Source organism: Aphis gossypii, chromosome 3 (assembly GCF_020184175.1).
Source record: "Aphis gossypii isolate Hap1 chromosome 3, ASM2018417v2, whole genome shotgun sequence".
In the NCBI taxonomy this organism is placed as follows: domain Eukaryota; kingdom Metazoa; phylum Arthropoda; class Insecta; order Hemiptera; family Aphididae; genus Aphis; species Aphis gossypii.
Window position 1 is genome coordinate 32542002 of NC_065532.1, and position 27256 is coordinate 32569257.

Consider the following 27256-nt stretch of genomic DNA (forward strand, 5'->3'; position numbering starts at 1 on the left):
AAATTGAATACAAAGTTTCTTATTAGTTAGTCTTGTAGACTATAGTGATTCCAAAATCATAAGAATAGGTTCATAGGCACAATTTATTTTTTAGCGTTTTAAGCCAAAAATTTGTCAAAATAATGAATATTTGCAAATTATTTTGTATAGTTAAGATTTATTACAAGGTTTTCCATAAGTTTGCTTGACAATAATTATATAAGAACTTAAATTTTAAGTTATTCAGGTCATTAAAACATAAACCATATTTTTCACCACCCCCTGGAAAAAATATCCTAGGCTGACAAATTATCTCCGTTCAGAATCGTTTATCGTATACAATGATACCTATCATTGGATTCAAATTTAATACATCCATTATAATGACCTACTACACTATTAGAGTGTTATTCATTTGAACTCTCTTTTTTATATATTAGATAGAGATCTTATTTTTATACATAAATTCGTTTTACGTCGTCATTCTGATTCCAATTTTTTTCAATTTTTTTACATAAATGCTTTTTTATTGCTTTTTTAAAATTATTTCCGCTGTGGATTTTTTATATGTTTATACTTTATTATGCTATTGTAAAAATTTTCTGTCAGACAATATAGAGTCAGTTTCACTACTTCAAATCTAAGGAAATACACGGTAAATAATTCTTTTTTTAATTTAAATTAATTTTTTTAATTATTTAGGTATGTATTATTTTTTATAACTAGTTCATGTTAATTTTTAGTCGTGCTTTTTTTTGTTGCTTTTTTAAAAATAAATAAACTTCTTTTTTGCATTTTTCAAACAATCGTGTAGGTACTTTTTTTTTGTTTATATAGTGCTTTAAAATCCGAGCTCTCTCTCTCTCTATATATATATATATATATATATATATATAATATATTAAATTAATATATTATATATAATAATATGTATTAGGTATGAAGTTATAACAAATCTTCATGTAGCTATTTCGAGTGGAGATAGAAAAACTATTTTCTTCATATTAATCACATCTCCCCTCTCAAATATGTCCTAAATAACCCACTGGTTAAATGTTACCTAATAGTTGGCAACTGCAGGTGACTTTTAGATTCTGAACGAAGTGATGAATGTATTGATTTTACAATGATGTGTGTTTTTTTTTTTGTGTGTCTGTGTACAGCATAACTAGTCGAAATAATGCTCCAATTTCAAACTATGGGGGTGATTTCCGATGTAAAAGTGAATATCCTTGGTGCATTATAGAGGTAAAAAGTTAACATTTTCCAACAGTTTTCAAAAAAATCGAGAAAAACAAAAAAAAAATGACGGAAAAACGGAATTTTTACGCAAAACCAGTTTTCGACCAAATTGATTTTTTTTATGGTTGTAATTCGAAAACTAATCACTGAAAATACTTGAAATTTTCACCAAATGTTTATGTCAGTGGTATCTGTATATAGTTAAATTTTCAAAAAGTTTTGACTTTTTTTGAGTTATTTATAGAACACTGAAATTTTCGATTTTTTTGAGAAATTTTTTTTAAAGTGTCGATAAAAAATTTTTGGATGACCAAAAAGTTTTGAAAATTTAATACAAGGTTCCTTATGAGTTGTTTTTATTGTAGTTAAAAAAAATTAAAAATCGTTAGTCACAATTTTTTTTTATAAGAGTTTATAATTCAAATTTTTACGAAATCTGTCGAAAACGCGAAAATTTGCAAGTAATTTTGAAGTTGAAAAATCATAAAATTTTTTTCTTTTATAACTAAGTTTTGAAAATTTGGTACAAGGTTCTCCATACATTTTTCTTCAAATATCTGTAAAAAAAACTCTACCGGATTCAGACAAAAAAATTTTATGAGTGTTTGAAATTTAAATTTTTACAAAACCACGCTAAATAACGGTTTAGCCTCAAACGATTTTTGATATTTGTTATAATTCAAAAAGTATAAGTCGTAGATACTTGAAAATTTTACCAGTTATTTAGATTGGCATTTTATTTACTTGATTTAATTTTCAAAATATTTTGAGTTTTTTTGAGCTATTTATAGACAACTGAAATTTTCAATTTTTCTGAAAATTTTTTTTTTGAAGTGTCGATAAAATTTTTTTGGCCCTATCAAAATACTTGAAAATTTTATACAAAGTTCCTCATATGTTATTCTTATAGTGATTATAAAATTATAAGAATACATAGGCACATTTTTTTTTTATTTGCATTTGAAGTTCAAATTTTGACGAAAATTCGTCAAAATTATGAATATTTGCAAATTATTTTGTATAAACCACCTTTTTCACCAACAACTGGAAATTATATCCTAGGCTGACAAATCATCTTCGTTCAGAATCGTTTTTCGTATACAATGATACCTATCATTGCATTCAAATTTAACCTACCCTAGTCCAAGGTCAACCCCACCCCCTAATGTACAGCAGAACGGTACCCACTTGCCCGCTTTTTTATATATTAACTAAGTAGGTGCTGCGAACAGCCAAGAGCCATATCGGTATGCATATCATTCGGTTGAAACTCATACTAAAACTTCGAAGCTCGATAAAATAATATTATTCCCCCGACCACTTTATTAATAGAAAAATAAATAATTTATTGACATAGGTACTTACTTTGTATTAGGAAATTTATAAAATATCATTAGAAATAAAAGTTTATTCCACCTCTACACTCAATCATTTACCATACGCAATTATACTCATTGAATGATTTTAATATTAAATTCAAATTTGAAATAATTATTTTTTAATAGATACTTCTTTTTATCTAGTCAAAAACTACTATAGTACTATACAAGGGTAAATATTGCTATAATTTATTTTTTTGTTTAATATCTAATGTGAAAAACCTAAGAAGTCACTTTGCTTTGTAAGAAAAAATCTAACCTCAGATTTTTCATTTTAATTTTAACATAATAATATACCTATCTAAAATAAACTATAAAATATTGATACCAAAAAAATATTTTTAATTTTTTTTTTATTAAAAACACAAATAAAAACTAAATTATATTAATCCATAAACCATAAATTTCATAAATTAAGGAAATAATAGCAATTTTTAAATAGTTATGAAAAATTATTTCTATTGAAGTAAATAAAAACTTCCACTTCACAGTATAACAGATTTCTCCTGGATTTACTATGAAATCATGTTGCTGCATGGTGGAATCCTCCCACATAATTGATACTGAACAAATGGTGATTACCAATGAAATTTGTATAGGTGATTCATTTCAAATTTTCTTGCTGTAAAATTTCATCTTTGATAAAGCCAAAAAATCAAAAATGTGGGAAAGTCAATCTCAAAGAGACTTGACGATAAATTCAAATATATTTTCAGAATTCTTCCATCTTCACTATATTAATCGGTACGTTTGTCATAACACATCTAAAAATCTATGTCACCCATGTATTAAATAAAGACAGAAGATCACTGGGTAAAATTCCTTTAATTAGTTTTTTTTATTTTTGAAACTTTATTTAAGATATATAGCAGTTACTTTTATAGATTCTAAACAGAGTGATGAATGTATTGATTTTACAATGATGTGTGTTTTTTTTTTTTTTGTGTCTGTCGACAACATTTGGAGCAGTAAAAATGCTTCGATTTTTGACTTCAGCCCCTCTTTGAAAAGGAAATTGAATCTAGTTGGTACTTTGGGGGGTCAAAAGTTAAAAATTTTCAATATTTTTTAATGAATCGGGAAAAAGCCTAAAAATATTAGGGAAAAACGGGATTTTTTATGCAAAACCAGTTTTCGTCAAATTCAAATTTTTTTATTTTGCTATAATTCAAAAACTAATCAATGTAAATACTTGAAATTTTCACCAAATATTTATATTAGCGTCCTCCATACACAGTTAATTTTTTAAAGAATTTTGACTTTTTATGAACTATTTATAGACAATTGAAATTTTCAATTTTTCTAAGTATTTTTTTTTTAAATAACGATAAAAAATTTTTGGCTGACCAGAAAATCTTGAAAATTTAATACAAGGTTTCTTATAAGTTGTTCTTAAAGTGATAAAATAAAATCCGAAATCGTTAGTCACAATATTTTTTTATAAGTGCTTAAAGTTCGAATTTATACGAAATATGTCAAAATTGAGAAAATTTGCAAGTAATTTTATGGTTGGAAAATCGTAAAAATTTTTTCTTTTATAACTTAGCTTTGAAAATTTGGTAGGTACATGGTTCTCCATAAATTTTTCTTCAAATATCTGTAAAAAAAACTCTACCGGATTCAAACAAAAAATTTTTATGAGTGTTTGAAATTTAAATTTTTACAAACCAAGTTAAATAACGGTTTAGCCTCAAACAATTTTTGATATTTGTTGTTATTCAAATAGTATAAGTCGTAAATACTTAAAAAATTTACCAATTATTTAGATTGTCATTTTCTTTACATAATTTGATTTTCAAAATATTTTGACTTTTTTTGAGCTATTTATAGACAAATGAAATTTTCAATTTTCTTAAGAATTTTTTTTTGAAGTGTCGATAAAATTTTTTTGGCGGAGTCAAAATATTTGAAAAATTAATACTAAGTTCCTCATAAGTTATTCTTATAGCGATAAAAAAATTATAAGAATACATAGGCACAATTTTTTTTTATTAGCATTTGAAGTTCAAATTTTAACAAAAACTCGTCAAAATCATGAATATTTGCAAATTATTTTGTAGTTCAAAATTCATAAAATTGTTTATATTTATATCTAACGTTAAATATTCTAGACTGACCAATCATCTCCGTTCAGAATCGTTTTTCGTATACAATGATACCTATTATTGCATTCAAATTTAACCTACTCTAATCCGAGGTCCACCTCACCCCCTAATGTACAGCAGAGCGGTACCCACTTGTCGACTTTTTTTAGCATTACTTTTATTATTTAAAATAGGCACTCAAATGCTAAACTATTTTAATTCGAACTAATTTAGAGGATAGTATAGGAAAATATAAAAATAATGTTAACAATAATTAATTATATATTATAGGAATGATGACTTCAACGTTTATTTATCAATGTTAAAAGTATTAAAATAATTGTTGTCATAATTTTTCATAAACAATAATAAAAATAATCATATAAAATAATAGTAATAATAAAAAATCATCAAAAACAGTTACAAAAGAAAAAAAAATAGTTAGAATTCACAAATGCAAAAATAAAATGACTAAAGATGCGAGTTACATACTTATGTTATTTACACATGATCACTGATAAATACAGTCATCCCATGATTAAAGTACCTCTAATAAACAAGAGGTTATGAACAACCACACAGTTTTACAATTATTGCTTTCGAGTAATAAACAATAAAATTACACACTGATTTACACAATTTATCTTAATAGATATGTTAACTTACATTTTGGATCAAAAAATTTAATTTTCTTAACACAGATCAAATAAAAAAAATTACATACTATGCGTTGTTTAACATACAATTATACACTTACTAAACATTTTAAAATAAACTTAAATCAGTGGGCATATTACTAATGTTATAATTTAAGTCATGAAATTGTACAAGAGTTCCTTGTAATGTATGATGTTGAAATGCTCAATGGTGTGTTTTTCAAATGATGATGATGCGATAGAGAATGTGCGGGGTGACCATGTTGTCTTGATACACCCGTATTGTTGGAAGGTAATTTAATTTTTTTGGATGCCGAAGCATTACGTGGTAATGACATAGATAAAGTTGAGAAACTAGTCAATGCATATGACTTTAAATGTGACTTAATTGGTACAGGTAGAGGCAACTGATTTATACCATACTGAGTAGTCCTTGCTACAATAGCACGGCAACACAACTCTTGGAGGCTTAACACTAAAGAAAAAATTTTAAAATATATTAATTTAAAAATTTAAAACAACATAATTTTGATTTATAATATGTTCAATATTAAAATAAAATAAACCTTTGTTTGATCGCAAGAGTCTTTCCATTCCATTTCTATGTAATGCTCTCCTTGCTAGTTCAGTAAAGCTTTCTCTAATGTTGAAATCACAGAGTGGACTAACTTCAAATAAAGTCATATGGTGTTTTGAGGCATAGGATTCTGCTTCTTTGACACTAACTTGTCTTTTGAATGCCAAATGCAAACGATTGCCAACCAAGACTTTTGGAACTCCAGGTGCATGCTAAAAATTAAAAATCATAAATTGTATTAAATGTATAGTAACAATATTTAAATATATAATCATGTCTGTGATTAAAATTTATACAAATATTGTTTATATTATATACCTCATTTTACTTTGATTTATTATTATTATGAATATTTTATTATCTTTACCTAGATTAACCTGTAAACTATTATTAAGCTATCATAATCAAGATACTATACTCTGTCCTGCGAGAGAACGCACTGATTTTGCGCATCCACCTACATCGCCCTGCTATCAAAACCAGTTTCCCTATACCAGGATGACATTTTAGGCTGTGCAGAAAAACCAATTTTGGTCAGTTTTACTCTACCGACTCGGCCCGACTGACCCAGTGTTAGTAAAACCACGTTCATGCGCAGAAGCTGGCCGCCGCAGGCATTTCTTATTTTGAACATAGTATAGTATCTATTGAATTTGTTAATTCCAGTCTTAGTATTATAATACACTACACCTACTAATCACTTTAATTTTTAAGTACATATTCTACAGCATATATCAATGAATATTTAGAGTAAGAATTCTCAGTTTATGTTAATATAATAATAATAGAATTCATTTCCAAATTACTAACTACAAGTTTTATTATACACAGTAGTAAATTATTATTTATTGAGTTCTAGTTATTATTAACAATTATGCCTATAGCTACAAGCTGAATTTCCTGGCTTCATCTATGCACAGTTTTGAACTAAAATGAAATTATTTATACAACATATACTATAATTTACATAATTTAACAATTTTGAGAAACAAAAACCATAAAATTATTCAAATGCCTCACTGAAAAACGATAACACTTATACAAAATACTTCCCTCTCCATACTAGAAAAAAAAACAATAAAAAAATGAGGAAACTTGGTGATACTCGGGGAAATATTTGGAGTCGTGAAAAAAAAAGTAAAAAAGTTCAATATAGTCTTCAGAAACTTGGTATATAAAAAAGGTCTGTTCTTTTATATAGATAAAGATATGAAATATACCTTAATAATTTTTATTTTTTTTTAGAGTAAATACCTATGAGAAAACAAATTCCAATTACTAGGTGAGTCTTATCATAGTTCTTTTAATGTTATACACTTTTTTAAATGAAGTTAATTATTACTGTGATTTTACTTAATTAGATAAGCGAACAATTTAACAAATACAATACAATTTGTTGTTTTCACAGAAATATTAGGTAGGTATGCAGGTATTTAAAATAAGATAAATGTGTTTTTTTTATTATAGTTCTCTATTTAAAAAGATTTAAATGCACAATTAAATATTTTTATAGTCAATGATTTATAATATTAAACACAATGATTATACTTCGAAGTAATTTAAAATTATCTATTATTATATAATACCTATTAATAACAGACATCTACTAAAGCACTAAAAACAAAATTAAGAATGTATAAGTATTACAAATACTTTGTAATGAATTAGGATAGAATATTTTTTTTAATAGTATTTTATAAAAATATTATCATTTAATATAATATATTAGGTGCATTTAAAAATATAAATTTATGTAGAATTATGATTTTTTCTATCTTCTACTTAAATTCTTAATTTTCAATAAGAACATCTTAAATAGGAGGTACCTGTTTCAGTTAAATTACCATACATACCTCTTCAACTTCTTTTAACCATCTATCTAATCCATCAAATGACCATTTGTTAGTTATGTCATAGACTAACAAAACCCCTTGTGCTCCTCTTGAATAAGATCTAATTATTGTGCATAAACGCCCTTGACCTGATGCATCCCAAAGTTGCAATTTTACTCGTTTGCCATCCAAGAGTATAATAGTAGTTTTGTACGCTGTTAACAGAACACAATTAAACGTAATATTAACGATTCTTACTTCCTTTAAATCTAGATTATGTAAATACTTGGTATCTATTATAAATACCTAGATCTTAATATATTTCTATTACCTAATTTATTAAATATTATATTAGTTATTAGTCATTACTATACATTTTTAGATAATAGGTATAGTTGGTAATTATCACATTTTATTTTAAGTGATGGGAATTAGACAAAATGTTTATATTATCTAGAAAAAATTCATTTTCATGAATAATCAAGTGTAAAGCCTAGTAATTTTATACTTGAGATATACTAAAACATACATAAGTTTATATTTCAATAATAGTGAATCAAATATGTTTGATTTGATTTTGTGTTATTTAAGATATCTAGTTATAAAAATGAAATTAGTCCATACAATGCATATTAATCTAATTGAGTAAAAAAAATAATTATATGTAGGTAGTTTGGAAGGTAAGACAATAAATATTATCAAAAGTATATTAATAGGGGAAGTAAATTAGGTAGGTATAGGTATGGATAAAATATCACTTTTTAAGCAAAAATATAGAATTCCAACAAAATATGTGTTTGATTTTAAGTTATGAGATTATAATATTAAGTATAAAGATTGGTCTTTAGGACACCATCGTTAGAAATGGGTGCACATCATTACCGCTTCCGCTGCAATATGGTGACTCCGATGATCCGTCCTCAAGATCGTTGAGCATCTCTTGTTTGCCCACATCACTGTCACCGACCAAGAGGAATTTCAGTAGATAATCGTACTCTTTCTGCTGCGGACAACCGTCGGTGTCAAGCGACATGCCAATTTCAGTGAGTCGCGTACCCGTCAAGTCGTCATCGGCAGCGGCGTGTTGGACGTTTCGCTCGAACGGGTTTCCGGTCCTACTGACAGGACGACAGACGGACGAAAATAAAAACTCGATCAGTACGTATCGCTTTTTTGTGGTCCAGAGATGTGAGTACGGTTTGATTATTACACAGGATTACAGAAATCACACCAAATGGTAAATACGTTGTCACTTCACACTTGTCAAAAACTTAAACCTTTTGTTATCCACACTTCGTATATCATCACAGCACAGCAGTGAGCTACCATCATAGACAATATTATCGTGATAACACTAATCGATCCGTTTTGTGACCAGCTGGTTCGCGGCGCCGCAAAGACGCTGTAAAAACTCGTGATGCGCATAAAAAAAAAAAAGGTAACTCCATATTATTATACCGTTTCACGCCAAACAAAAATTTAAATGACTAATAATATGTTTTTAGCATATTTGTTTTTGATTTTTAGACATATTTTACCTACGTTTTTCAATGATAACTCATTATATTCATTAGAGTAATAAAAATGGGTTAAACCGGTGACAATTCTCCATTATCAGCCGCGTCGGTGAAGTCACCGAGTCTTTGGAATGTCGATGGTTCATAACTTTTTGTTGTTGATAAATGATAACAGTACATCATAACTATAGGTATTAGGTGGTGGAGAATATTATTTAGATGTCATACTTGTTTAGGCAGTTGTAGTTTACTTCGTTTGCCACTTAGCCAGTTGTTTTATTGTTGTTGTTGTACAAGATATTAATTAATGTTATGGTCAATAGTATTATGAAAGAGACAGTGTCGTAAGAATTAGTTTTACTAGTGTACTAATTATTTTGCCGTGTCATTATTGTAAATAATAACAATAATATTATAATTTATAATATTGTTTTACTATGACCGGCAGTGACCATTGCCTGTTGTACGTATATTTAATTCGAATCGTGGTGGGAGAGATGGTTTTATAAATAACGACGACCTTGGGTACCGAATGTGTGTCGCACGAGTCTTCGTTGAGCAACGAATTTGAATATAATAATTTATATTTTAATTTTATATTATATGTAAGTTGCGACTCTTCCATTTTCACCACTCGTGCTAGTCAGCTCCCTTGCGTGTTGTGTGTCCGAATCGTGTCGTTTCATTTATTACCTGTAATCGCACAAATCGCGTTCCTAAAAGATAATATTACCTCGACCGTGTGAAACATTTTTGAAACGTAACTTTAATTTAATTTATCACCTCAACCGGCGCCACCTCCTACTATACTACTGCCTACAACAACTGATCCGTGTCGAACACCAACTCAGAAATGTACCCGTCTGGGGACATTTACTAAGATATGGCCTGTAGCCAACTTCTGGACTACCGCATAGACATCCAAGTCTGTGCATTATTTGCGACCACTGGTTTACGTAAAGGCTAAATTACGGATTTAGTGAGTACCTAACCTTAATCTGATAACTGATCGTACAAGTTGTACGTGAGGTGCCTACAATTTTTAATTTTTACTTGTTAGATAGGACTTGTGATTAATATGATGGCCATAAATTTCTATATTTTTGTTAAGAGTGTACACACATAATTCATATATTTGTTAAACAAATAACCCTTTGCTGTGGACATAAAAGCACAAATCAAGTTTTCCCTATGGTTTTCCTTAATCCATAATTTATATAATGCCTTTAGTACCTGTTTATTTCAGTATATATATAGGTTGGTAATTTTGTGTAGGGTTTTTGTATGTCAATTCTGTTGAAAAATGTTCTTTATAAATCATAATGTTAAAAATAAAATATATTTAGTTTACACATGTATGGAGCGTATATTTATATGTTATAATGTGTACCTACTACCTGTGTATTATAAGAACTACAATTCTTAGCTATTGTATTAAATTACATGTTTGGAGGTCATTCATTGACATTTTTAAACTTTAATTTTATATTGTATACACTTATTGTTTAACAATTAAAATTTTTATTACTCAATCATGAATCTCATGTTTATTTATAGTAAGTATGTAATCATTTCAAAGTTACATTTTTTATGTGACCGTGGAGAGAAACTAAATACCTATATAATTTGAAATTAATCCTTAAATGATTAAATAAATCAATATTAGCCTGCACTTATAATTGTTCCAAGAAACATAATAGATATTATATGCTTGTACTTTTTAAATTTCCAGAATCAGATTTGAAACAGTCATTTAGTGTATTTTAGCAATAATACTAAAACTTCATAACAAATAACTAATGAAAGTAGGTAGTGTTTAAACATTTTATTCTTATTTATTTTACTGTTTTATAATTTTTTTAATTAAATTATTCAACAACACTAGGTATTTACTCTTACTATTGTCAAATTTTAAGGAGTTCAAATTATAAATTATAAATATCTTATTAAAGATTGATATTTTAAAACAACTAATAGATACCTCTAAGTGATTTTATATAGGTGCGTAAAAAAAAAATGTCTGCAAAAATGTGTTCACAGTAAATAATACAAATACCTAATAACAAAATAAAATAATGAGTTTAGTGTGTACTTATTACTTCAAGTTCATACCTAAAACAAAGAAAATATTTTACACTGAAATTAATGTTTTCTATTAGGTAATAAAAAAAAATCACATCATATTAAAGAAAGTATTTAGGTAATCATTAATTACATTTAATATACTTATAACTATTTTAAAATTAATTAATATTTCTCTTTTATTATAATATAGAAGAAAGATAAAGGACGCTCTAGTCTCCATGAATTCGGTTTGGACGCAGTGTCCAGTGCTGTTGCCACAGCGATAGCACGATCAGTGGTTGCTCCATTTGATAGGGTTAAAATTATTTCTCAGGTAAGTTATACTTTAATCAATTTCTTAAATAAATTTAATTTTGAATAAGTAGTTGAAGTTTTAATAAGAAAAGTAGAATTACACCATGTGTATTCCAAAAATTGTGGGTTTACTACTCTGCTCATTTAAACTTTATATATTTATAAATTATAATTTTTTAACTTATAAACTACTTATAACTCCCTATAGAATGAAAAATATGATGTAACAACTAAAAGCTGATAAAAATGTTATTGTCTGTAATTATTCAGGAAAAATACATATTTCACCTAATGTGATGTTTTTCATTTAAAACATTATACTAGAATTTATTGTTTTGTTTGATGTGTATCTTGTTATGATCTAAAATAATTTTTAATTATAAATTGTTAAACTTTTTCAATTCTATATTGATGTTTTTTATTTTTATTTTATCTAGGTTCATTATACGTCTATTGTAAATGGTCAAAACAATCTACATTATCATCCAGGAATCTTAACAACATTAAATCAAATTTATCGTGAACAAGGTTTACGGGCACTATGGTTTGGAAATTTTACCAACATTTTGAGATTTGTTCCTTCTCAGGTATTTATAAAATCTTAATAATCTTAATATCTTTAAATAGTATGAACTATTATTTTTGTAATATATTTATGGACTGATATGTTTATGGCAATATGTTTAGTTAAAACAAAAGGAAAAACATATATTTGGAATTAATCTTCCGATGACATAAATTAAAGAAACAATATCATAAATTTAACTATTGAGCTTAAATTATAATATAGCCATTGAAAATAAACCATGATAGGCACTCCAGCAACTTAATTGAGTAAAAAATAAAAATGTGTCTTAAAATTCCATGAATAGTTATTGAATAATCGTACCTTCTGCTGATATTTAAAACATATTCAAAATGATTTTTATAATATTTATTACCTATATTATGTACTCCCAAACGACTCAAACAGGTTTGGGTTATGTAACTCTAGAATATTGTTAAAACAGGTAGTAAGTATATGTAGCTCTTTTTTATTTGACCATACTTTAATTCATATTTTATATCATAAATTATTTAATTTAAATTGTATTACAGCTTAAGCATTTTGTAATGTAGACAATCTATAACAATAATTTAAGTGTACTTATAGTGGTTTTTCAACTAATTCAACACATTGTCTGTGTACTGATGCCAATTGACATCATGAGAATCATTCAGAAACGTGTTTGACGCCATTTGGCATCCTCTATATATTTAAAGTAATTAGTTTATTATTCTCCCTACACATTGCTGACTGTTATTTTATTATTATTTAGCGTGATTAAATGCGTGTATTAAGTATTCATACGATGTTTGAATGTATGACCATGTAGAAGATTTTTTTAATCTTATTATTTTTTAGAAAAATGGCATGCATACTGATTTAGAACTGCAAAAATAAATATGCAGTTGATGTGTTAAATAAACTTCAATAAAAATTATTGGTTTCAGTTATGTTAGTATATTATGTATAGAATTCAATTTTATTTATCTTCAACAAGTGAAAACTTGTTCTGTATCACTGTGTTTTATAGGTATCTATTACTATTAACGTAAGCTTAAACTATAAACCTAAAACTGCAGATTGACATTTAAAAATAAAATAATCATAATAATAATAATAAAATTTTATTTGAATTAAGAACATAATTCATTGATTTAGATGGAGGTGGAGCTCTGGATTTAACGCCAAATGACCCCTTTAGAAGGGCATTGCCCTGGCTCCCCCTAAAGTTTTTGTGATACGCATGTATGTTTTAAAATAGCATTACTTTCATTAAGTATGCTTGAAACTGTCAATATGTCTAAAACTTGTTTTTTTATTGTCTTAATGATTAAAAATGCTTTAAAATATAACATATATTTATTAAATCTATATACAGGTAATACAATATGTAAAATTTACCAACGGTTTATAATATAATTTATATTTTACAAAGGTACTTGAAAATAAAATGTTTATATTTTTATATAAATTTAATAAAAAAGTTTTTTTTTTTTTTAATGATTGAATTCTTGATAAATGTATTGTATTTTGTATGTTTTTTTTATTTCAACAGGCAGTTATGTTTGGACTCAACACGTTTTATCTAAAATTACTTTTGGGCAATATCAAACACAAAGATAATGGCTGGAGTCATACAGCGTTGAGCTTAATATCTGGCGGATTGTCCGGCGCCACCACCTTATGCATGTTCTATCCACTTCTTTTCTGTCAGACTCATTTAGCTGCCCATGTTGGACCTTTGGTTGACCGTGAATATACTGGACTACTGGATTGTATACAAAAAACTGTTCATACAAACGGAGTGCGAGCTTTGTATACGGGTAAGCCTTAATAGTTAATTGTATTATATTTTATTCGGTATGCACACATATATTATAATAATAACTTTTATGTTTAGGATTTGCTATTGCCGCTAACGGAATGGTCATAAACAAGGCTATTTACTTTGGAGCATATTATAGTTTTAATAAAACTATTTTAGATCATAGTAATAGTTTAGTTTCTAATAAAGAAAAAGATGCAAAGTTACCATTTTGGATACGTTTTGCAACGGCACAGGTAAGATATTCACCATTAAGTTAATTTTAAATCTGTAACATTGTATCAATGTCAAAAAATGTATGTTTTGATTTATCTAGGTTGCTACTTACTTGTCACAATTATTCAGCTATCCTCTCGACACAATTGGTAGAGTGTTAATCGTTCAAACCGCACAAGAAGAAAAATTGTATCTAAATGCTAGAGACTGTTTTACTAAACTATGGAAATCTCAGGGTTTATCAGGCTTATATCGAGGAATGTTACCTAATATGATTCGATCGAGTGGTTCGGCTCTAATTCTTGTGCTGCACGATGAATTCAAATGGACACTTAGTAAAATGGGTTTCTTTGGAGGAGACATTCAAGACGATTAAATGATAATGGCCTTCCTACTGTCTACTACTTTTTCATGCATACATAATATATTTTTAAAAAAAAAAAACACTTAAAATTGTATAATGTTTAATTGTTAGTTGACGCCATGCGATTCTAGTCAAGTATTCTTAACCTTGTTTAGTATCTGCGACCAATTATTTGTGAATATCATGTACCATTTAAATATTTGTTATGAATATTAAATTAATAATTAATTTTCTACATGTTTCAATTGTTAAAATTTGTACCTGTAATTATTTTTCCTTTAAAAGTTTAAACTTATTGGTTTTACAATATAGATCTTAAATGCTGTTATATTATAATTTATAAATAATGTCAAACACTGATAAAATAATATTTTTACTGCTTTATATCTAGGTATTTATAATTTGGTAATTTCATTATTTCATTGACTGACAATGCAATACACAAAAATTAGATTTTTCTTTGTGATTTTAATTTTTAGTGTCTGTATTGGTAATAAATTAATAAAAAATAATTGACTTATGAAGTTTCAATTTTATTTTTTTATTTTTTTATTAATATTTATTTACATAAACTCATATTCTGAATTTTGGTTTATAATTTTAAAAATGTTTGTATTATGATTTTCTTGATATATTAGTTAATAGTTATTAATCAATTTCATATAGTGTCTTAAATAAAACATGTCCTTTTTAATGAGGGATTTTTTTTTTTTAATGGTCGATTGAAATATTATTTCTTTGCTGTGTAAATCTAAACCATTTGATGAAAAGGCTTCAATAACAAAAGTTTTTAACCTACATTAATGTGCATTAACTTAAACAAAAATTAAATATTGAAAAATTGTACAATAGGTACCATAATTACATTATATACTTACATTTATACACAGTTATATATATATTATATAATTTATTTATTATAATTAAGAATTCAAGTTAAACATGATATAGGCTTAAACAAAATTGGATGTACGAACTCTGAAGAAATTTGTTTTGAGTTGATAAAATCATCATCTATACAACAATATGACATTAATCAATAAAGGTAACATGAAATATTAAAAAACTTGATTCTTTAAATTTAATTTTTTTTTTTTTTGTTTCAAAGGAATAACTTAATATTGGCTACACTTGTTTTTGAATTTTGTAAGAATTACCTAATGAATTTCAGTATTTTTATTTTTAACAATCGACTTAGTTTCCATATCTTAAAAGATATATATTTTTTTTTGACAGTTGATAACATTATTATAAACCATTGCTTTTATTTAATATTTCATATTCCAATAGATCAAATCCATGACCAATTTTTGGAGGAAATAGAAACTAAAATTGACAAAGATTTGAAAAATATTCTAAGCACACAACGACTTTAGGTGCTTTATTCCAGTTTTAAGGGTAAGCAAATATTTTTGCAGAATTATTCCAAATACTTTACGAATTTTTTTCGTTTTTAGTTGTATATAATACTCATTGATTATTATAAACGACAAATAAGTAATACCTACTATTTAGATATTGATTTATTTTAATAAGTTTTTTTTCTTAGTTTCGCGTCCTATTGATTTATTACGCTAAGGCGATCACGAACTAGTTAGGTAAATTATTTGCGCGTAGACGTCATTATAATCGCTCCAAATATTCGCTTAAAATTTGACTATATTTATTAAATTACAATGTACTCATAAATGTATAATATAATAAATGCATAATAGTCTCGTTATCCTGAGCTCTGCCTATAACTATATTATAAATGAAAAAAATCAACTGCTGTTTTATGTATCTAACCATTAGGATTGTATTTCTAAAGGTTCATAAAAAATGTACGTAAGTATATTTATTTATTTTGATTTCTAATAAAAAACCCATGTATTAATTATTCAAATTTCGGGTATAAATTTATTGATGCTATTTATTTTTAAAAATATTTTTTACTTATTTTTATTATTAGCAATATTTATTACACCATTATCGACAATACTAACTACTAACCATTTACCATATGAAATATTTCGATAATAATAATTATATCATTAGGTACTTTCATAAAGTGAATTTCTTTAGATAATATAATTTTTAAATATTTATTTTTGATTATATTTTTTAAATATCTGACATCTTATTTTTATTGCAGAAAATTTAACAAATCAATGAATAAGAAACCGTGGTAGGTATCTGAAACAGTGACGTAACAGGGTAAAAACACTAGGGAGGGGGCAAAATGATTGATTCACCAAAATGAATAAGGCAAAAACAAACTTTTGCCCCACAATTTCGCCAATGATCCGATCAACAACGAACAGGTATGTCCCTATAATAATATTGTGTATAATATACGTCATTGTTCGTCTGTCATGAATTATTATATAGGTATTTATCAAAATTTTATTGACGTTCGTACTTCGTTTTATTGCTCGACATGATTACCCACCATTATTGATAAATTGTCTTATATCGTAATTTATCAATAATATTAAAGTCTTTCGTATAATATTAATTAATTTATACTCTCTCCGTGTATAATATGTATGTTTGTATCTCAGTTCATGGCCCGTTACAAATTATACAATTATATTAATTGACTAATTTTCATAAAGTAAGGGCGTCGTATCAACATTGTTTAATTTATCTATATCAACAACAACAATTATTCAAAAATAAAATATAATTATAATATAATATCTATGTACAACGATCTATAAATTAATATTACTACATATAATTAAATAAACTCCGCATTTAACCCAAATATTATAGGTACCTACTTATAATGCATTACATTAATATGTCACTAAAAATATTATTTTACTTTTTACATTTACACGCAAGTACCTACGAAAATTTATCATAGTTATCGTTACACATTATTTCTATACAGCGGCGATCCTTACTGGCTAAAGCTTATACGCAAATAGGTAATAATCATATTGTCCAACTCGCATAACCTAATAATAAATGTTATAAATTATAGAGATAAATAATTATAGTTATAAATATTTTATATTTTGTTAAGGACGAACGACGTAGATCACGCGAAGATCAATACCTATATTATAATACACAACTGACACGCGTGTTACCTAAGGTACCTACACATTAGTATTCCTGCATTACCCATACCGGGTGATTATTTTATCGTAAACCATTTATTATTTTTGAAAACTATTAATATTTCTTTTATTTAGACTTTAAACGAAAAAACAAAAAAATTTCCAAGAAACGTTAACGTGTGTTCGATTAGAAAACCGCCCTGTATACGATATGCCTGTTATACTTATTTTATACATATTATACCTACGAGTCGCTCGGGAATAAAAAGGACTCGTCCGATCTTATTGTCGACCTTATTATTGGACGACCGTCGTGCACGATGATGTTATATAATAAGTAATATCGCCCCCCCCCCTACGATCTGTCTTTGACCGGTGCCGCGGCGGCCGCAGACTCGACGTCGCCTTTGCTTCCGGTTTCGGTTCCGGTGCACACGCCCAATCCGGATTCGGTGCTGTTGAGGTGCTCGCACAGCGATCGCATTTCCGTCTGCTGTTGGGAAATGGTCATGGCGATCTTCATGCAGTACACGATGGCCGCGACGATGGTGATGATCAGCGACACCAGAGCGATGCCGCCGAAGATGATGGTGTTGATGCGAATCGGAAACGTGCGGCGTCTGGTCTGCGGCTTCCGCTTGACCTCGTAAACCAGGTTGCCGACGGTGACGATGATCTCGTCGTTGACCAGGGCCGCGGGCAGATCGTCGTCGTCGTCCTCGTCGCCGCCTCCGTAGCCGTCCACCCGGCCGTCGTCCGAACGGCCGCCGTGGTCGTTGAACAACAGCCCTTTGGGCGGCCGGCAAACGATGCGATCGGGTTGGACGGACGTGACGTTGCACGGCACGCCGGTCTTGTGGAACAGCACGGACAGGTCGGCGTCCCGGTCGTAACCCTGGTCGATGTTTAGACCGTAAACCGTGACGGTGCGCCCTTCCGTCTCGAAGTTGGTGTACACCGGGTCGGGGTACAGCGTGTAGTCGGGCGTGTCGGCGGGCAGCGGCATCTTGACGATGGTGTCGTTGTAGTCGGCCTGGAAGCCGAACTGCAGCGCGGTCACCTGGTGCGGCGCGGGCCGGTTGATGGTGGGCGCGGTGCACACCATGAACGTGTCGTTCCGGACCGCGCAACTTCCGGTGTACTGGATACCGTTGTAGGACACGTGCACCAGCGGGTTGTGGATGCACGCAAAGTCGTGGCCGTGGACCGGAAGCTGGGTGCCGCCCGAAGATATTCCCCGGAACGACTGGCCGCCGTCCAGGGCGGGCGCGGACGTGTACATGAACGGCGGGTCGTACACGTACTTGTTCAGATAGTGGTCGAACTCGACGCGTATGGCGCTGGCCGACGGCCCGTCGCTGGCGCCCGTCAGGCACGTCACCTCGTTCTGGCTGTGCGTCTGCACCGCGCACGTGATGTTGTCCCGCATGTACACCCGGACGGTGTTGCCGGCGTCCAGGAACCGTCCGCGGATCGTGACCCGCGTGCCGCCGGTGACGGGTCCGCAGGACGGCCACACGTTGGTGATGACGGGCTCGACGAAGTAGAATGTCTGGTTGGACCTGAGCGTGAACGTGGGCAGCAGCTTGTTCACCTCCGACCTGTACGTCACCTCCACCGGGCCCTGGTTCAGCGCGCTCGAGTTGGTCGGCGGTATGGTGCACGTGACGGTCGTGCCGTCCACGGACGCGGTGGGCAGCAGGCACCGGCTGTCGGCCACCTTGACCACGGTCACCTTGTTCTCGGACAGCGTCCGGTGGTTGCTGATGACGATCCGCACGGTGGTGCCGCCGGCCCACGACCCGTACAGCGGTTCGATGGACTCGATGCGCACCTCGGGACACTGGACGAGCACGTCTTGGACGGCGACCGTGCGACCGGGATCGGACAGCCGGCGGACGTCGCACTGTTGGTACGACCCGGTGCACGGGTTGCTCTTGGGACACCACTGGCAGTAGTACCGGTACGCGCGGTCGTCGTCCCACAGGCACACCTTGCACTCGTCGCTGGGTCCCACCGGATTTTCGGTGACGCACGCGTTCCGGGGCACGGCGAAGTCCAAGTAGTGGTCGCGCTTGTCGTCGAACGTCAGCGCGGCGCCGTTGACGGACGCGTAGAAGTAGACGATGGACGACAGCGACGAGTTGGCCGACTCCAAGTGATCGGCCTGGCACGTGATCTGCCGGCCGCCGCTCTCCACCTTGCCCGGGAACTCCATCTCGTTGAGGTGGCACAGCACTCGGCCCCGCTCCAGCAGCGCCCTGAACGTGCCCGTCGGGTCGTTGGACACCTTCACGTTCAGCGTCCGGTTCGTCGCGTCCATGGTCGTCTGTTTCTGATAGTCGACCTTGAACCGCGGACACGAACCGGCGTCCGCCACCGGCCTGGTGGGCGGATGGTGATGGCCGTCGTCGCCCGGGTCTTCGATCAGCTGTTTTTCCGTCGCCGCGGTGTCGTTGCACGACTGGTGCACCAGCGACCAGCTGCACGCCGGCGCCGCGGCCGCGCATTCAGCGCACGTGACCCGCCGCACGCAGTCCACCGTCACGTTCGGTCTCGCCGGGGCCGCGGTCGTCTGTTCGGGCGCGAGAGTCGACGGCGATTCGACGGCTGCTGCTGCTATCGTAATGCCGGTGCTGGCAGTCATCATCTACATATTATATAGTACATCAGTGACACGAGTTGAGGAATTAAAATCGTTTTTTACTCTATATAAAAGACCTAAAATGACGTTATCGGTATCGAATTCGATCGAGTGATAGTCAAATTAAAAACAAATTACGCCTGCCGAATGCTAACCCATCAATAATTTTATTTTCTTCGGATCTAACTAAAGCCTTTTTTTTTTGGAGATACTTCATCTATACACATTAAAGATTACAGATTTTGTATTATATATACGGTTGCAATTAAATATTTATCTAAACTTTACACACCTACCTGATATTATTCTCTAAATTATCGAGTATTTTTATAAAAATATTAATTGACATGTATTCGTATGTATATTTGTTATTTGTACGCTATAAAAGTATTCAGTTATTAATTTATGAACTGCCTGTATCATTATCTATTTATCTGTAGTGTCTTTGACTAATTCTAAAAATTGGACAATTATATTTTAATTAGCATAGATGTATAAGCAATATGTAATTATACACAATTATTTTAATTTAATTTAAATACATTAAAATATTACAAAACTATTATTACGTTTTCATTCATTGTTGATAATAAATAAAACAAATTCAATTAAATATACATAATTGCATATTTAAATATTATACATAGACCTAATAAATTATATTATAATATATTTCACTTAATAAAGTGAAAAAAGTTCGATTTTAATTTTAACGTTCATTTACTTTACTAATAATATATAAATATAAGTACTTACGATCACTGTAGCTAGCCATAGTCGATTAGAAAATGAATTGTTCCGGAGACGTTTTTTAGAGCGTTTACTCACAAACATGTTATCTATATTTGTAAGTTCTCCTGAAATAAAATAATATTATTTAATTAGACAATAATATATTATTATCATCATCGAAGAACAATTTTGATTTTAATTTTATCAGACATTTTAATTAAAAATTAATTAATATTATATTGCTATATTTCAGTTAAATATGAATGAAAAATTTGTAATTCTGTATTCAGTGTTTAATTTTTATACATCGGTGAATAAATACAAAATAGATATGTATACATACGCATTCAATTCAGGCTACTATACGAGATGGTTACTTTATTTATTTATTTATATATTTAATCTATCTTATTTAGCTTAGAATTAATGTTTAAAAATGTTTAAACTTAAATGGATCTGACATACGGTCGTTGTATATATTGACAGGCTTTACAAAATATAGTTTATTTCTAAATAAAAGTAGCTAATAGCATAATTTTAATTGGTATGCAAGTATACCTAGATGACGCAAATATAAGCTGAAACAACAATTTGTAATTTTTTCATTATTAAATTGTAATACAAATTTCTATAGTATAAGTTTTAAATGTAAGTACCTATAATATATCTAAAGCCAACGAAAATATTTACCGGGGAATCGGTTCTAAATATCCGTTTAATGTCATGAATTGAAATAGTTCTTGCCAGCTGAATGTATGTCTGTATTTAAAATATAATTGTGTTTAAGTCATGTTCCTATATATTACCTCATTAATGTACAGCCTTGGGCTAATCAATAATCATGTATCGAATTACAACAATTACATGAATTATTTTATTATATCAACTGCATTTATAACAATAATGAAAATTAAGGCAATAAGGCGGATCTACACAAAGTATGTTCTTGCGGAAATTACGAATCTACTCGACATGTGACATATTTTATTTTATGAAATATCGCATTTTTATGTCAATGTGGTTATTTTCAGAAAAAAAATGTATATACATTTAATGGTAAAATGTACGCAAAACTCGGTAAATCGGAAATTATTATTTTATAGAGTGATGTAATTTATTAAAACGTTTAAAGAACGATACCAGTGGTGGATTTGAGAGGGGCCGCCTGGGCCCCCCAATGGCCCATAAGATGAGTAAGAATATAACTGCATGTGACCTATAACTATTAAAATTACGATTAAAATATGTACAAATGTAAAAAATATTCCCCTCCCCCCCCCCAAAAAAAAAAAATCTTAGATCCACTACTGAACGATACTTATTCAATTTATTACCTCCTCAAATCTTAAATATTGTTTACATATTAAGAATATTTTTTGTCCATTGTTAATACTCACTTCAGTTATTTCTAAAATTGTTTCAATTTCATTATAAATTATATTGTTACTATATCATATGAAAATAATTAATATACATTTACTTACTCGCGGGTTGCGTTTTGTGAGTTGTGAGCAGAAAAATGTTGTAACCGTACTAGATTTACGTCTGTGTGTCTTATCACTTATTGTATTTTCAAAAGTGTATACTTTAAAATTAAAATAAACAATTACATTTAACTGTGTTGCTTGTTCTTCAAACGTTCGAAACGTGTTGTGCCTACTGCAGCCGCTGTGCAATAAAACTCGAGCATCATCTGAAATAATTCACGTTCTTAAAGGTCTATTATATGTTTATCATATTTTATGCTAATTATTTAATGGGCGTAGTCAATCGTGTTAATGGTCGATAGTTATAGAGTTCTGTCTAGAAAATGAGATAGTTTACAATTATATTATAATATTACATATTGTTATAAAATAATGAAACGAACTGAATAAAAATATCTTCCTGGTTAATACGACAATTAATAATATGTATTACTTACAGACTATACAGTAGAACCTCTCTCACCCACTCTCGAATGGTTCGCCATCCCGACCACAGTACTATCGATATGAATACCTTAAAAATACATTTAAATTTTCCTAAGTATAGTAGATATACAACAGTATAAAATTAATTGCCAGTTTACTATATTATATAGGTACTGTACGCATATACATATCTACATTAATATTAAAACTTTTCTTGCGACGTGTTGAACATATTTATAACATATAAATTCATACATATTTTATACAATGCTTATATTCAAATTTTTAGTTCACATTATAAAACATTTTTCTGTATATTCTGATAATCCGACCTTTTCTGCGTTCCGACGATCCGACCATATAATAATTCTAGTCCCAGAGGTGACGGAGAGGTTCTACTGTACAATATATCAGTGGCGTATTTAGGATTTTGTCCAGGGGGGGATATAAGTTGGAAAACATAATTTCCTCAACGGTGAGGGGGGTACACATACCAACGTTATTAAACTTACTAGTAAAAAAAATACCAAGGGGGGGATCTATCCCCCATATCCCCCCCGTAAATACGCCACTGCAATATATTAACTAATAAGGGTCAACATACTCATGTACTTACACAAAATGACAAACAACAAAATATGGTTTTATTTATGATATTTATTTTATTATGATTATATAAATAAGGGTGTATCTTGTCGTTGAGCGAGAGGTTTTTTAATGATTGTGGATCGATAACATGGAATTTAAAAAAAGAAAAAAGACGTGTTTCTTATATTTTAAGCGGCCTACTTTTGTGTAACAATTTGAAAATTGTTAAAACAATGTTTTTTAATGGATTTTTTTAGTGTTTTTTTTTTTTAAATGTTAATGTTCAAATCATATACATTTTGGTTCACTGGTTTATTTACTACGGGACTCTAAACTTAAGTAAAATGATTATAGATTTAGTTTAAGTGAATTTAATTCCAAGAGCTAAATAAATTTTTTTAACTATTTTTTAATGCAACTCCACACGATTTTATAAACTTACCTAAATTGAAAATCTTATCAGACACACACACACACACACACCACACACACACACACAAAATATTACTCTGTAGGTATCTGTAACGTGTGGTAATTACAGATTTACAATGTTATTATTATAATAATTGAATACTATGATAATCATTATCTGCCTAATTAAGTATCTAAATTTAAACTATTTTAAATAAACAAAATGATGACTATGGAGAAAAATGTTAATCAATCGATTTATTATGATCATACAATAATAGTAAGTATGTACTTACTTATTTTATAATAATCGTGTGTTAAAATACGTTCAACAATTTTGTAGACAATTATCCCAAGAAATATTTATTATTTTTGTGTGTGTGTCTGATAAGATTTCCAATGTAAGTTTATAAAAAGACATGGAATCGCATAAAAGATAGTTTCAAAAAATGTATTTAGCCCTAGAAATACAATTCATTTAAACTACAAATATCTATTATAGGTATTAAATTTACTAAAGTTACCCTATCCCGTAGTAAATAAACTAGTGAACCAAAATGTATGATTTGAACATAACGATTTTTAAAGCACTAGGTATAAGAATCCATTAAAAATATAGCTGTTACTTGTTAGAATCTGAAAAATAGTTGAATTTGATGTTGGTAAAACTGCGGCTTGTTTAAAAATTTAAAAATTGTTATACTTACAAAAATTGGCCGTTCAAAATAAAGAAACGTCTTTTTTCTTTTTAAATTCAATATTATATCGATCCATAATCATTAAAAAAAACCACATAAAACGACATAAGATACACTCTGCATATAGTAAATCATATTATCCAATTAATTAAACCGTTCGTAAAAATTAACTTTCTATAATAAAAAGTAAATCGTATCATATTTTAACACTCATAAAATTGTCTATCTGGTTTAAGTGAGTTCGGGTATGTTCTTAACCCTCTATTTTGTATACACAAATGTTTGAGGCCTGTACTTATTAGATAATTGAGCTGGAATTATATTATAAAAAATTATTATCAACCCAATAAGATTAAGTGAAATAGGAGAGTAATCAAATTGGTAACGTCTGTTTGAAAAAGGTATTTTATTAGATTGATCCGAATTGGTTCCCGTTTGTGTACAGTTAATTTTTAGTTTTTAATGATTGGTACAAAATATAAATTAGATAGTATAAAATGTAAATGTTCGGTTACACTCTATAGTCTATAGTATAATACACAATAAGATGGCAATATATTTATGTATTGAAAGTTTAGCAAATTATCCATCCTAATATATTTTATTTTATGGAGACTTTAAACAGCATTCAGACATAAAATTATATTAAATTTCGAAGTAATAATACTAGGAAACTTACTAGGAAATAAGAAAAAACTTGGAAAATTGTATGACTGAGTAGGTACATTAATGCGAAAAGCTTACGTGAATTGAATACTAAAAGAAAGTTTGCTTCAAATTTGCAAATCAACGATTTTAAATAATTGTATATATTATGTCATTTTTTTTATAACACACATTAAGGCACACGTGAAAATGCAAATATGCATTTGTAACCAAACCTAATTTTAAGTTGACAGTCCTAAGCCTGTAAAATTGAGAAGGAAAATGTGCGTAATTAGACGGGAACCAATTCGGCTCCTTAATAAAATATTTTTTTCAAACGGTAACCAATTCGGCATATGGGGTTGGAGCTCGGGAACCAAATCGGTACCAGCCTAAAATAGGTACCTAACTAAAAAAATCTATTAAAAATTATAAGTATAAAATATTGCATTTTAGGTAAGTACCTAATTATACAGCAATCTCTTTATTTTTTACATTGAAAATATTATATGGTTTTCAGTTGTTAGCTATACCATGGGTAAAATATCTAATTTTTTGCTAATATATTTAAAAAAAAATTTTCAGTGATATTGTCACTCAAAATAAAAGCCAATTATTTATCTAATTGTAAAAAATATCAATAGTAAATCGAATGTTGTTATCTTAAACTAATAATGCAATATTATTGATAAATGATAACTAATAATATGTCATGGTGCGTGAGTCATTGAGTCATGTACGATAAAAAATTTAAAATAAGACGTATTAATTAAGTATAAAAATTATATAGAAAATAATATTATCTTATTAATAGGGCTTGGATTTTAAAGCATAATAATTAATAAGCAACTAAAAAAAGGACACGATTATTTTAAAAAATCAAAAAGAAGCATATTTTTTTTAAAAAAGCATGACCTAATATAAATTAAACTAGTTAAAAAAAATGAAAAAAAAAATTAATGAAAAAAATCATTATTTACCATGCAGTATTTTTCCAGATTTTCAGTAAGTACCTAGTGAAACTGACTCTATATTATCCGATGGAATATTTTAGAAAACGACTCTCTACTTCCACTGATCCAGTGATCAATTGATCAATGCATACCTACTTCATATAAGAGGTTTCAAATAACAACACTAAATTTTAAATTTTGAAACGATCGATAAAGATGTTAAACGCATACTGACCAGGTACTGCAGAGGGCAGACTATATTATGTAAATCGATAATCTATAATATGTTTAATATATTATTTAATTAACAAACCGATAACGAAAACAATAATAATCTAATATAAACATTTATTCCGCAGTCTGGGTTTTTACGTTTCTTATTCATTCAATTTTTTATTATTACTATAGTAGCATAATAAACATACAAAAATGTTACAGCTGAAATAACTTAAAAAAGCAAAAAAGCAAAAATAAATAGGTTTATTTGGAATCAGTATGACGTGAAACAAATGTATGAATAAAAATTAGATTTTCATCTCATTTATAAAAAAAAAAAGCATATGCTTTAAAATCCGTGCCCTACTATTATTAATAAATACCCGAATAGGCGATGACAAGATAAGTCAAAACAAGATATAATAATTAGTGAAAAAAACAGTACCTGCTCCTGCTACGATGAACACTGAACAGAGACTGAATCGATAAGTGAATTCTTGAATAATTGTATGATTATTTTTCTTTTTGTTTATTTTTCCGGAAAAAATTAGGTCTCTGCTGACAGTAAGTTTCGAGGACACCTCGTCATTGATAGGTAAGCCACAGTAATGTATGATAATATGTTAAATTTGAACTCAATGATAAACCATTTAATTTGAAAAACAATTCTGAACTAAGACAGTTTATCAGCTTATACTAACCAGTGTATCATATGGTATATTTACGATTTACCTATATTTATATTTCCAAAAACATTATATTTAAGAATGTTCTTGTGTGTATAAAATATAATAATATACGGCAAAAAT

At 29.8% G+C, this 27256-nt stretch overlaps 3 protein-coding genes across 3 annotated transcripts; 1 reads left to right on the forward strand and 2 right to left on the reverse strand.

Moving 5' to 3' along the window:
• Positions 1–4958: 4958 nt before the first annotated feature.
• On the reverse strand, positions 4959–9164 carry LOC114119026 (ras-related protein Rab-40C). The gene is made up of 4 exons (XM_027980482.2): positions 8632–9164; positions 7771–7964; positions 5907–6129; positions 4959–5815 (listed from the first exon to the last, which is right to left on the reverse strand). The coding sequence occupies exons 1-4, from the start codon at positions 8780–8782 to the stop codon at positions 5499–5501; spliced, it is 885 nt and encodes a 294-aa protein (XP_027836283.1). The 5' UTR covers positions 8783–9164; the 3' UTR covers positions 4959–5498.
• A 317-nt stretch (positions 9165–9481) lies between these two features.
• On the forward strand, positions 9482–14832 carry LOC114119027 (ADP/ATP translocase 4-like). Its single transcript, XM_050202466.1, has 6 exons — positions 9482–10245; positions 11542–11664; positions 12083–12232; positions 13748–14015; positions 14093–14253; positions 14334–14832. Exons 4-6 carry the CDS (start codon positions 13754–13756, stop codon positions 14607–14609), a joined length of 699 nt encoding a protein of 232 aa, XP_050058423.1. The 5' UTR covers positions 9482–10245; positions 11542–11664; positions 12083–12232; positions 13748–13753; the 3' UTR covers positions 14610–14832.
• A 2412-nt stretch (positions 14833–17244) lies between these two features.
• Positions 17245–22224, reverse strand: LOC114119025 (plexin-A3-like). The gene is made up of 3 exons (XM_050202465.1): positions 22164–22224; positions 21048–21148; positions 17245–20297 (listed from the first exon to the last, which is right to left on the reverse strand). Exons 1-3 carry the CDS (start codon positions 22207–22209, stop codon positions 18003–18005), a joined length of 2442 nt encoding a protein of 813 aa, XP_050058422.1. The 5' UTR covers positions 22210–22224; the 3' UTR covers positions 17245–18002.
• Between the last annotated feature and the right edge of the window lie 5032 nt (positions 22225–27256).